The sequence below is a fragment of the Myxocyprinus asiaticus genome, chromosome 3 (assembly GCF_019703515.2).
Source record: "Myxocyprinus asiaticus isolate MX2 ecotype Aquarium Trade chromosome 3, UBuf_Myxa_2, whole genome shotgun sequence".
NCBI lineage: Eukaryota > Metazoa > Chordata > Actinopteri > Cypriniformes > Catostomidae > Myxocyprinus > Myxocyprinus asiaticus.
The window spans coordinates 180,836-193,424 of NC_059346.1; the positions used below are offsets into that span (position 1 = coordinate 180,836).

At 39.9% G+C, this 12,589-nt stretch overlaps 1 protein-coding gene across 2 annotated transcripts; it reads right to left on the reverse strand.

The window, feature by feature from the left end:
* Positions 1 to 396: 396 nt before the first annotated feature.
* LOC127423532 (transcription factor Jun-like) lies at positions 397 to 5,101 on the reverse strand. Of its 2 annotated transcripts, none has more exons than XM_051667922.1 (2): positions 4,825 to 5,101; positions 397 to 4,386 (listed from the first exon to the last, which is right to left on the reverse strand). In XM_051667922.1, exon 2 carries the CDS (start codon positions 4,220 to 4,222, stop codon positions 3,212 to 3,214), a length of 1,011 nt encoding a protein of 336 aa, XP_051523882.1. In that variant the 5' UTR covers positions 4,223 to 4,386; positions 4,825 to 5,101; the 3' UTR covers positions 397 to 3,211. The 2 variants fall into 2 exon arrangements, with proteins under 2 accessions (XP_051523882.1, XP_051523890.1); XM_051667930.1 differs by lacking the exon at positions 4,825 to 5,101 and adding an exon at positions 4,602 to 4,796.
* Between the last annotated feature and the right edge of the window lie 7,488 nt (positions 5,102 to 12,589).

The window sequence follows — 12,589 nt, forward strand, 5'->3', positions numbered from 1 at the left end:
CACTTACAGCACCTTTAAGCATCGCAATGTGTCATTTTTTCAATCCATTGGTAGGTTGATTCCACTGCAAAGTATAAACACTGTGACTGTGTGGTGCTTAAAACAGCACGACAAAACAACATTGATTTAACCAGTGGTGTGACTTGAGAACAGGACTATCTGTTTGTCTAACCAATGGAAGTGAGCGGGAAAGTTTGGGAAACGTGTTTAAAAAATATTATTTTTGCAGTTGTGTTTGGTGACATTAGCGGTACAGCGACAGACTTTACCTTTAATTATCTTTAAAAAAATGTATCGTTCACACAGAGGATCTGAATAATAATTATAAGAAAATACAATAGACACACAGCTACAATTTTAAAATGAGTTTTGACATGAGCAGGACAACTCTTTAGAAACTACTTCTTTTATTGTTGATAAAAAGAAAACAACGGAACAATGAACAACATTTGAAGAGTGCAGATTATTTAGAAGCAAATAAACCAACTAATAATGCAACAAAGCAAGTCGCCCGTTTGTCACGTGATCCGTCATACTGTTTGACCGCATGTCACTCAACTCTTTCATTCTTCAGAGAAACCATCCATTAAAATCTGTTCTACATCAATATGTGCTGTTCTTCTGTAACATATTCATATTTATCTTGGACTTAAAATACTTTTTCATTTGAATGAATCTTTTAAAACTCTTCAGTTCTGCAGTAATGAAAGCAAGTTTGATTGGAGATCAAAGGCGCGACTGAGAACTTGTTTTACGAGTCTGATCATCTGCCGTTGCCCTTCTGCACACACTATGTAAACACAGTAAACGGATTCGTAGAATATCAAATTATATTTGTTGTTCAGAGCTCCAGTATATATATATATATATATATATGACACATGGTAAAGATAAAAAAGACTTTGTACTTGTAGTCTGTCAAAATTTTCTTTGTTTTAAAATGAACATTGTTACACTTTATACTTTTGAAAAGCACACAATCAGTCTTTAGAGTTAAATCAATACACAGCCCATAAAACAACACAAACACAACAGTGATCAGCTGCTGCTCCGTACAACACGTATCCCATCAGGCCGCAGCGACTGTACAGAACATTTGATGTCAGTGGTGAAGAACATTGTACCTACAGTATGTGTGTGTGTGAGAACACAAGCAAACGTGACTCGACTCACACTTCACCAGCGACACACAAATGCTCAGAGCGGCACACTGCTCAATAATACCACTTCAATAAATAAAGTATTCAGAATGATAAAAAGCATATGAAGCACATACAGTAGGTATTTTACACACTCTATTTCTAAATGAAACTTTCAAAAACAAGTTTGTACAAAAATACAATACGTTTGTGACATCAAAAACCTTTTTCAAGTTTCAAAAAAATAAATATTTTCTCGATGCACAAAGTTATTTGACAATTTTAATGCCTGTGTCAGGCATCCCTATGAATTCAATCCAATTGATTATATTTACATATATATATATATATATATATATATGTATGTCCATGAATTATAAGAAAGGCATTCAACAGCAATTCTGTGTACAACACTGGTTTCTTACAGGAGCTTTAAATCACTGAAATGTAAAGTGAGTTTTGTGACTAAATCAAGTATGATTTTAATCTTGTCGTGATTTCTGCTGAGTGCCATTACCAAAAATCTTGAATTTCATTCATTTATTTTCAGATGTAATTATAGCTAAAACTGTCATGCTGTACACAGAAGATAAATATTAGAGATCATTTAATGTTTGTTTGTTTTTTTCATTTATGTGCAATTATGTATTTCCTAAAAAGAAATGTGTCAACAAGACACTAGTATTCCGACCTGTATCGCTCGATTTGCTCCTCTCCACAGAAAACATAAATACAAATTCTGCATAAATAAAATTGCTTCATTATTCATACAAAAGAATAAAGAAAAAAAAAATACTATTGATCAAAAGCCCTTTTCTAGTTGCTCTGATTTCAGGTCAGTTTTGACTCACTTGTGTTGAATCTTTAACAACACATAAAATGCAGTCGAGAGAGTCGCCTTACCACACCGTTACTACAGGTTAACACAGCATTAATACTCATTAGATCGTGGCAAAAACACACTGTTAACCCATTATTACAATGCATCTCCGGTGGGAGATTACAATGCAAAAGGTCTCGGAATGGTCAAGAACTTCCAAACTCAAAAATGGCAAGAGGTACCATTAAAAGATTCACATTACCTCAATCCACGCTCTGTTTGTCGATGTCTGCTCACCTGTAGTATTCAAAGTCTCAACAGTAATACTTCTTAAAAAGTCTTGGTTGGTATAAAACATTTTTCTCTTGTAATCACAAATTGCACAATATCAAACCAACCAACCAACCAACCAACAAACAAACAAACAAAAAGCTGTAAAATTGTTATTGAGACAAAGTGACATATTAAACCAAGAGATTTCCACTGGAATCAAAACATCAGAATAGAGGTGACTTATCAAACCAGCATAAAGGGTTTTAATATCGCTTCATTTTCAGACAACTTCAAACACAGATTCAACGAGGGCAACAATTCCAAACCGGTTTTCTTTACGTCCTTATGACCTTTTCAGGTCCTTTGGAAATGTTCACATAATAGTGCTTGTCATTAAACACCGAAAATATAAAGTTCTCCAGCAGCTGAATGAGATGCTGATCATAAAGGGAAAAAAAAATCCTTGGAGCAAAACAAGGCTGTGTTGCTCCTTGAAGTGGAAAATCACATATTTAGTTACAAGCGGAGTCGATGAGTCTTCCTCTAGACGAGAGGGAAAGAAATATAATTCAAGTGCAGGAATTTACCATGAGTTTGTGTCCAAAAACAAATCCATATTTGTTCCCTTATATTACCCCAAATGCAGTGCATCGTTAGCATCCCTGTTGCTTTGGCCTTTTCCTCAGGCATCCACGGACCAGAACAACTTCAAATCCCAAGAACGTTCCAGAACAGACTCTGTTCTTTGAGTGTATGTGCAGGTTTTTCAAGAAGAACATTCCTAAAGAATTCCCAAATATCTGATTGAAAGAGTCTCTCCCATGCGTGCCATTGACAAGGCAGGATGGGTCTCACCCCGTCTCTGCTGCTGTACGTGTCATTTTATCAGGGTTGAGCGAGACGGAGAGCGAGTGTGAGAGAGCGGGCAGAAGATAAAGACAGAATAGAGTCATAAAACACTTTAGTATGTGATGTCGTTTCAGCAGCTGGTACTCTCCCCACTTTTGGCCATACCGGTCGAGCTGACAGCGATCTGGCAGCCGTTTGTGACGTGATTCATCACTTTCTGTTTGAGTTGGGCCACCTGCTCGCGCAGGATGCTGGCGGTGGAGGCCAGGTCCGAGTTCTGCGTCTTCAGCACCTTCACTTTCTCTTCCAGTCGCGAGATCCGCTCCAGCTTCCTCTTGCGGCACTTGGAGGCGGCGATCCGATTTCGCAACTTCTTTCGCTCCGCCTTGATTCTCTCCTGTGTCTCCAGATCGATGGGCGACAGTGAAGGGGGGGAGCTGGCAGGGTCTCCTCCGGGAGGGTGAGGGACCTCGGGCACTGTTTGAGGAGCATCTAGACCTCGCCCTTGAGGGTGGTGACCCTGACTCCCGTGAGCAGAGGCGTGGGCCGCAGAGGTGTAGGCGATCTGCCCGCTGGCGTACGCAGAGGATAACTGATTGGGGTTGTAGCTGCTCAAGTTGGTATAAATGGGCATTTCGCCACTAGACATCAGGTTCCTCTGGTACGATCCCTGGATGGATGAACTAGGGGACATTGGCGCTCCGACCAGTTGGTTCTGTTTGTGTAGATCGGCCAGAGCTTTGACAAAGCCGTCGGCAAACCCTTCCTGTTCGTTTGTGGCCTGGTTTCTGTACATGAAAGGATTAGCAGACGCGTTTGGAGCCGGGCTTGTAGTAACCAGTCCCTGGTTGGACTGGATAATCAGGTGTTCCAGATCCGGGGACGACAGCTTCAGGAGGTTCATGTCTGGTGAAGACATGGGATTGGTGCTCATACCGAGGCCGTTTGGGTTGATATTGCTCGCGGTTTGTCCCTGCAACAGTTTGAGGCCCAAGTTATTTCCCATGCTGCTGGAGAAATTGTGCGCCATGTTCTTTTTGCTCATCATCTTGTGGCCTTGGTATCGATCATAGTCTGGAATTTGCCCAAAGTTTGGAACGCTCTCATCATGATAGAAGGGCGTTTCCATCTTCCCCGTCATTGACACAGCAAGACAGATTCCTCACAAGACATAATCTGGTTAGAAACTACCGGAGATTAAGGTTTCACCCATGCACTTAGTCCAGAAAGGAGTAAAAAATAAAAATAAAAGAACTGTTCAAATTCTGAAGGGTCTTTAGCATTCAGAAATCCTCAGAATTAAACCTATAAAAGAGAGAGAGAAAAAAAAGAGAAAAATCAACGAACTTTGATTTAAAAAATCACAGTATAATGTATATTCAAGGGATAGAGAGTATACAGTCATTTTACAAGAAAGGTTATCTTAGTAGCTGAATGTAACTATCGCTCAGTTTAGACAACACAACAGTTAACATACACGAGTTGAAGTGTTCTTACTGGCATGTAAGCAGGGTACATACCGGTTTACACAACATGAGATTCATTCTGTTCCTCTATATGACTAGACTGTAATTCAAGGGATTAAACGAGGAAGCGTCATCACAGTTTCGAGTTTTTCTCAATAAACAGCCAATGCTGACTGTCATCTGACAGCTTTATACTTTCTTATTCATTTCAGAACATGAAAAATCCCAGATCAATATTCAACTTGATCATTATTGGATGAATAAAACAGTCGCTTACTGAGGAAAACCCGCGGCTGGTGATCGATCAGCTCAGATCCGAATCCATGAAACAATCCAGTGAGTCAAAGATGAATCATAAAACAGCGTCGACGCTCATCTGTTACACACGCGTCATGTTACAGTAAAGCGACGGAGAAGATCGTGCGATGAATCCAACGCGCTGGTGTACGCGTCTCTCTCTCTGAAGCGCGTCCGTCTCGCAGCGCTCCGTTTCCTCGTCTGCTCGCTGTCAGAGAGACTGTGGGACTTTCTGCTCGGCTGATTATTAGTAAAACACGCCTTTCTCTTCTCTTCAGTTCCTGAAACTGACTGTGAGACGCGCCTCCTCCCGCGAGAGCGTCGCGATTATTGGCCGTTTGAGCGCCTGATGCGACAGAACAGCAGCCCATCGATCCTGTCCTGAAGATGATGAAGGTTACAGAGGATGTGCTATTTTATATATATATTGATGTGCTATTTTATATATATATATATATATTGATGTGCTATTTTAAATATATATTGATGTGCTATTATATATATATGTGTGTGTGTGTGTGTGTGTGTGTGTGTGTCTCTCTCTTTGTGTGTGTGTGTGTGTGTGTGTGTGTGTGTGTGTGTGTGTGTGTGTGTGTATGTCTGTGTGTGTGTGTCTGTGTCTCTCTGTGTGTGTGTGTGTGAGTGAGTGAGTGTGTGTGTGTGTGTGTGTGTGTGTGTGTGTACTTTTTAAATCTCCTACAATACCTTACAAATAACCAAAAGCACGATTTTAAACAAAAATAAAAGGATGTCTTTTATTTTAATTTTATTTGATTAAATTTTAACTTAAAAAAAAAAAAAGAAAATCATATTTGAACCCATTCAAAATGTTAAACATTTTTTATTTTTATTTTATTTTACTCACCCTCTGACCAGCTCTGAAAAACAGAAAACAGTAAGATGGAAAAGAAAAACAGTTCATAAAAATGAAGAAATCAATGCCCAAGAGGATAAAGAGAGATTGGTAGGCTTAACTTATCACTTTATCACTGAAAATCTTGAAGAATGGGTTGAAGTTAATCAACATTTAATGTTGCAGAGAGATGGCCAGCTAATATAAATATCAGTTCATTTCTGAAGATGTTTTCTGAGACAGTTATGCAAAAAATCACCCTATGTTTGGGAATGGGTGTTGAATCGCTTTACATTTAGAGAGAAAAGCGTGTTAAAATAGTTGTTAACTGACCCTCTGCCATGTCCAGCCTCCTCTTATTCACCGTAACTAATGTTGCTGCTTTCCTACCTTCACCTGTTAGTGTCTCGCTGTCAAACATGATGTGAGAACCCACTGGGTGTTAGGGTTAGGGTTAGGATGGATGTGGTTTCAGTAAATGACCTCAAGAATTAGCACCTGGGTAAATTATTGTGTATTAATGTTCGAATTGAGGGGGGCTTCAAGTTTCCAAAAAAATGTAACTTTGGGTCCCCTTGTGTTTTATAAAAGATAGAATAATAGAAACATATAGATTTTTTCCCCAAGATTTTTGTGTTGTTTTGCGTTCACTAATATTAAATAATATTTTATCTTAGAACTAAACCATCAATATAGGTTAATTAATATGCACACAGTTAATATGCATATAGTTTTGCCAGTATTCATCTAACTCTACATGTTAGCTCATTGTTGAAAAACTTATAAAGTTATTGCATGGATACTATGTGGAAAAATATCTTTGTCAAGTCATTTTTATTTGTATAGTGCTTTTCACAACACAAAGCAGCTTTACAGGAAATCATGCATTAACAGAAAATGAAACTGTATTATCTATAATGTCTTTCAGTGATCAATGTGTAGATTGATGAGTGGTGGTGGTGCAGTGGGCTAAAGCACATAACTGGTAATCAAAAGGTTTCCGGTTTGATCCCCATGTCCTTGAGCAAGACACTTAACTCCAGGTTGCTCTGGGGGGATCGTCCCTGTAATAATGCACTTTAAGTTGCTTTGGATAAAAGTGTCTGCCAAATGTATCAAATACGATTGTGTATAAGAGTAAATAATAATTGTATTCAGATCCCCAGCAAGTAAGCTGAAGGTGACTGTGGCAAGGAACACAAAACTCCATAAGATGGAGGCAGAGATCAATGAGGTGCATCGCAGTTCAACCGGCAGCTCCTTTCGCTGAGGTTCGTTGGGGTCCATCCTAAATCCAATGTTCAGGCAGTGGCATATGAAGTATCCCATGTCTTTCAGTTGGAGTTGGCATCAGTTCATCCTCTGAAGTCAAAAGACTGAAGTGATGTCTGACTAGCACCGGCTGTAGTTTGTCATCATCACTCAAAGACATTAGTCATTAATCTTACAGTTCATACAAAATCTTTGTTTAAACACTGACCCTTAACACTTAATTAGTTTAATCATTTTAAACCATGACTTGCACTATACATAAGTAATATTGTCATTATATTCATGATGTTTAGCCAGAGGGGAACTGGCCCCCACAGTGAGTCTGGTTTCTCTCAAGGTTATTTTTCTCCATTAATCAACATCTTATGGAGTTTTGTGTTCCTCGCCACAGTCGCCTTCAGCTTGCTCACAGGGGTTCTTATTTAATTATTAAATTTTATACACAATTTACAATCATATTTAATCAAACTACACAATGATGACTCTAAGACTTTATAGATATTACAGTTTAATTGTCTGTTAATGCATAATTTTCTGTAAAGCTGCTTTGAAACGATGTGTGTTGTGAAAGGCACTATACAAATAAAAATGACTTGAAATGACTTAACTTATCATAATTTTGCATAATAATCTTATTGCCAGGGCATGCAAAACTATTTCAGAATAAAAATTCCCGCAGTTAAACGATAGCGATAACAGAGAAATTAGTTAAATAATATGTATGAGTGTCTGTAAATATGCGCTGCGTGTTACGTCTTATTTATAGCTCTACCATACATTATATATCTAAGACTGTGATGTGTATTTTGTTGATTCTTGTATTTCATGTCTTTTATTTTGAAAATTCTAGTTCCTGTTTCATGTCATGTGATTCCCTTGTCATGTGATTTCATGTTTTCCCTCCATGTTCATTTGTCTTGTTTTTCATTGGTTTATTGTTTAATTCTGTTGTTTTGAGTTCTGTTGTTCATTGGTTTATGTTCTCCCATCTCCATGTATTTAAACCCTCATGTTTTCCTTTGTCCTTTGTCAAGTATTGTATGTGTTTAGTAACTTGTGTCATGTCATGTCATGTCATGTCATGTCATGTCATGTCATGTCATGTCATGTCATGTTTAAGTCTATGTCAAGTCGTTTATGTTTATTATGTTACGGATTCACGTTTTGGATTTCACGTATGTAAATAAATGACATTTGGGTTCATCTTTATCACGTCTTCATCGTCTTTGTCAGTGCCAGCAATTATTACATAGACATGGTAAGCACCATTTAAATTCTAAAAATTGTAGTCTATTATTGAGCCTAACATCTTACTCTTGTCTTACAACTCATTAAAATATCAAAATGACTAATTTTAATAAGTATATCAAATTATTCTGTGAATGTTTGGTAGAGATTCCTGTAGGGATTGTTGGGGTATCATGCATGCGTCTGACATAATTATTCAGTTCAAATAAGGTAGACGGTCTCATGCTTTTGCAGCTAACGGTGATACCATCATTTTTCCTCGCAATAATGTTATTAATGCATTAGAGATGTTGAGTGCTGATTCAGTGACATGCTCAGAGATGTAGTGTAGTGTAATGAACGTCGTACAGAGTGACTGACTCAGTTCTAACACTGGTGGGGATAATCTATGAATTATAATGATCATGATTGCTACACCCTTTATTTATCTGTTATCTTAATTACAGCATGTTTTTGTTTTATATAAGAATGATATAAAGACATAATCATTGAGCCCTGTGTGTGTTAAATACTACTATCATTGAAAAGTCCTTTAAATTCACTCTGTCAGATAACACAACCTCCACATGTATGTTTTTAGCAGTTAGCCCACACCTTGCCCCAAGGTAAGTCAGGTGGGAGGTTACAGGACTAGTTTTGGGTTGGTTAGCCCCGAGCGAGCGTTCACATGTTTGTCCTAGATTTCCTCTCCAGACTTGCCACTTCCAGGGTCGTTTTCAGTCTGTATCAGTTAGCCGCTCCAAAGGTGATCCGCTCGAGGGTATTTAACCCCCATTAAACACACAACTGCATTTTTAATGACCATTCTAGTTGTTTTTGTGTCTAACAGCAGTTCTCTTTCATCAGATAACACAAGATTTTATTTTTGTAAGATTAATTTAAAAGTGTGGGATGCTAATTAAAACATATTGCTGTGAGTTTATTGTATATTTAGGTAAGAATAAGTCTATAAATGTACTCACGAGTACTGATGTGAAGCATTGTTTTTGTGGAATATTATCAACCTCTACACAGTGTTCTGAAATGTTGGGGTTTTGTTTGTTTCAGAAACTACTGTTCCGTTCTGCTGGAGGAAAACTTAAAATGTGAGCAATATTATTTTGATTTCATATTTAACTTTAAAGTGTGTCACAGAATTATGTTCCCATAAAATGAGATGCAGTTTTGCTGGATTATAGAAAAAGGGCAAAACTGCTTAGAGAGAAAAAAAATTGGAACACACATTTAGCATTTCAAAGGCAAACACAAACTTATTTTCCATCTAATAAATTGGCTGTGAAGTCCAAAATGAAATCATCTTTCAGTCTGTTTACGTCTGATGTTTGTGTAAAATCTCTCACTCTTTCTCATGTCCTTCTCTCATGGTCCCTTCAACTCAATGTTACATGAATGTTTTGATGCTGTTGTCCACTTCAGAATGACATTAAAACCAAATGAGCAACATTTATTAAATGCAAATGTGCCTTACACATTCATAGACACCACACACACGCAATCCATACTTTCTCGTCACTTGCGAGAAAAGCAGTTACTGTACGCTATCAGATCTGCCATTAATACTTCATCAGGAGAATCGGACCTGTGCAACATAAACAGATGTTTGCCCCTTCTGTATGTTTGCATTTTATAACAGAAATGTATATCAAGACTCATACTGTTAAACAAGGTAGAAGTGAATAGAAGTGTGACCCTTTGTGTATTTTCTTTCTGAGAGCTGCACAAAAGCATTACAAATCTCAGAACCTCTTTATATATATATATATATATATATATATATATATATATATATATATATATATATATATATATATACGACTGAAATTTGTATCTAATTAACTACATGACTTGACAATTAATTAATCGAATGAATCGCAATAACAAAAACTCTACTTCAGTACACCGTAAACATTAATGCTAAACTTTAGCAATAAATAATACTCTAAAACAAATGAAGCACTTTATTATTATTATTATTATTATTATTATTATCTTCCACTGAAGACACAGTCACATTACATGGGCCCATTGGACCCAGGGCCCTACACACTATTTCCTCAAGAACCAGCTTCTGCTACCTCAACACAATGGGTGCTGCCCCCGGAAACACTGTGCTCAAGTACAGATGTTCACTTCTCACATAGCCAGCTTCCATCTCCCTACGGCTATGTCTCCATCAGCCAAACGCTGGAAGCCCCCACATCGCTGCAGATGGCACAGACTGTCTGGGAGGGAAGCAGCCAGGCCCTGGAGGAAAATGAGAATCAAATGCTGTGGAGTCTGCTGGAGCATCATCATGCTCTTTTTGCCACCTCGCCCAGTGACTCTGGATAAACAGCTAGTACAGCATAACATTAAAACTGGAAATGCCTCCCCCATTCGTCATCATACACGAAGGTTACCTCCGACTCTGCAATCAGCTGCAGAGTACTGTTTGGAAGAGATGAAGGTGGTGGGGGTGATAGAACCATCAGAAAGTCAGTGGGCCTCACCAGTCGTATTGGTACCCAAGAAAGATGGCAGTTGATGCTTCTGTGTTTATTTCAGACGTCTGAATGAGGTGACTGTCAAGGACTCTTATCCTCTCCCACGAGTCGACAAGTCACCAGATCAGATAGCTGGGTCCAAGTGGTTCTCCTTATTAGATTTGTGGAGGGGGTACTGGCAAGTTCCCCTTAATGGTGATGCAAAACTGAAGACTGCTTTTAAAATGGGGACAGGCCTCTGGCAGTTTACAATGCCATTCGACCTCTGCAATGCCCCTGCGACCTTTGAATGGCTGATGGAGAGGGTATTCCAGGGCATCTCCAGGGAGTCATGCCTGGTTCACCTGGATGACATCCTGGTACATGGAAAAGACTTTGAATCTGCTCTGAGCGCCCTCAGTCTGGTTATAACTAGGATAGCACAGGCAACTACACCCTGACAACTGTCGACAGAGGCAGAAAGCTGTTACTTTCTTGAGCCACCATGTGAGTGCGGCGGGGGTGGCTATGGAGGACAAAAAATCTGCAGCTGTTCATGATTGGCCAGTTCCATGCAGTGTAAGAGAGCTGAGAGCCTTTCTCGGACTCGCATCTACTATAGAAGATTTGTCCCTGGTTTTGATACACTCGCTGCTCCCCTTCATCAGTTGACAAAGAATGCGCAATGATTTCAGTGGGGCCCAGAGTAACAGCAGACTTTTACAGTCTGAAGGAAGCACTATGCCATGCTCCTGTCCTAGCCGCCCCAGACATAAAACTGCCATTCATCCTGGATACCGATACGAGCAATGTTGGTCTAGGTGCCATCCTCTCCCAGGAGGGAGCGTGAGGGTAAAGATTCTTTACATACTATAGCCGGGCCTTCAACTGAGCAGAGCACAACTACTGTGTGACTCGATGTGAGCTGTTGGCGGTTGTAGAGGCAGTCCGCTACTCTAGGCATCACCTGTGTAGACTTCCCTTTGTGATACGCACAGACCTGCCTCACTGGCTTTTAAACTTCCGGGAGCCAGAACGACAGGTGGCCTGATGGATCGAGCAGTTGCAGGAATTCCAATTCACCATTAAGCATCGAAAAGGGGAGAGCTATCAGAATGCCGATGGACTGTCAAGGCGTGGCTGCCTGCCAACCTGCCGGCAATGTGAGCGGCTTGCTGGGTGTGAGTCAGAAGCAACACAGGACGAGACTGTGGAAAGAGGGACAGAAGTACACTGTTGTGCAATGTTACCTGACTCAAATGGGCAAAAGAACAATGCAAGAACTCCGATCTTCAAGCAGCTATCGGATGGCTGGAATGTAGGCTAAGGCCCACTTGGGAAGTAGTCACGGGTCTGTGGTCAATGTAAGGTGGACTGGTGCTAAGTTCAGGTGTGCTGAAAAGACGCTGAGTTGAGCCGGCCACTGGTACATCCAAATGGCAGATCGTGGTGCCCAAGTCTTGTCACCATTTGGTTTGAAGGCCTTGAATGGTCGACCTGGTGTGGTACACTTTGGAGTGAACAAGACACTGAAGCAAGTACGGCAGGAGTTCTACTGGGGCACCTGTCATAGAGATGAGGAGTCTTGCTGTCGTAGATGTGATGCGTGCACCACCAAAAAGTGGCCGCCGGTTCAATCAAATGGCCCTTTACAGCACGGCCCTTTATTCTCCCATGGACCGAATGGCAGTGGATGTGCTGGGGCCTTTCCCACAAACTCCAAGGGGGAAAAGCTTTGTAATAGTTGCCATGGAATATTTTTACAAAATGGCCAGAGGCTTATGCTGTACTAAATTAGGAAGCCAGCACCATGGCAGATGCCTTACTGGAGGGCATGTTCAATTGATTTGGGGTCCCTGTGGAAGTCCACACAGATCAGGGCAGAAATTCTGAGTCGCACCTGTTCACTG

What these genes read in the sequence shown, in the direction of transcription:
- LOC127423532 (XM_051667922.1), bottom strand. Translation starts at nt 4,222, where the DNA reads ATGACGGGGAAGATGGAAACGCCCTTCTATCATGATGAGAGCGTTCCA.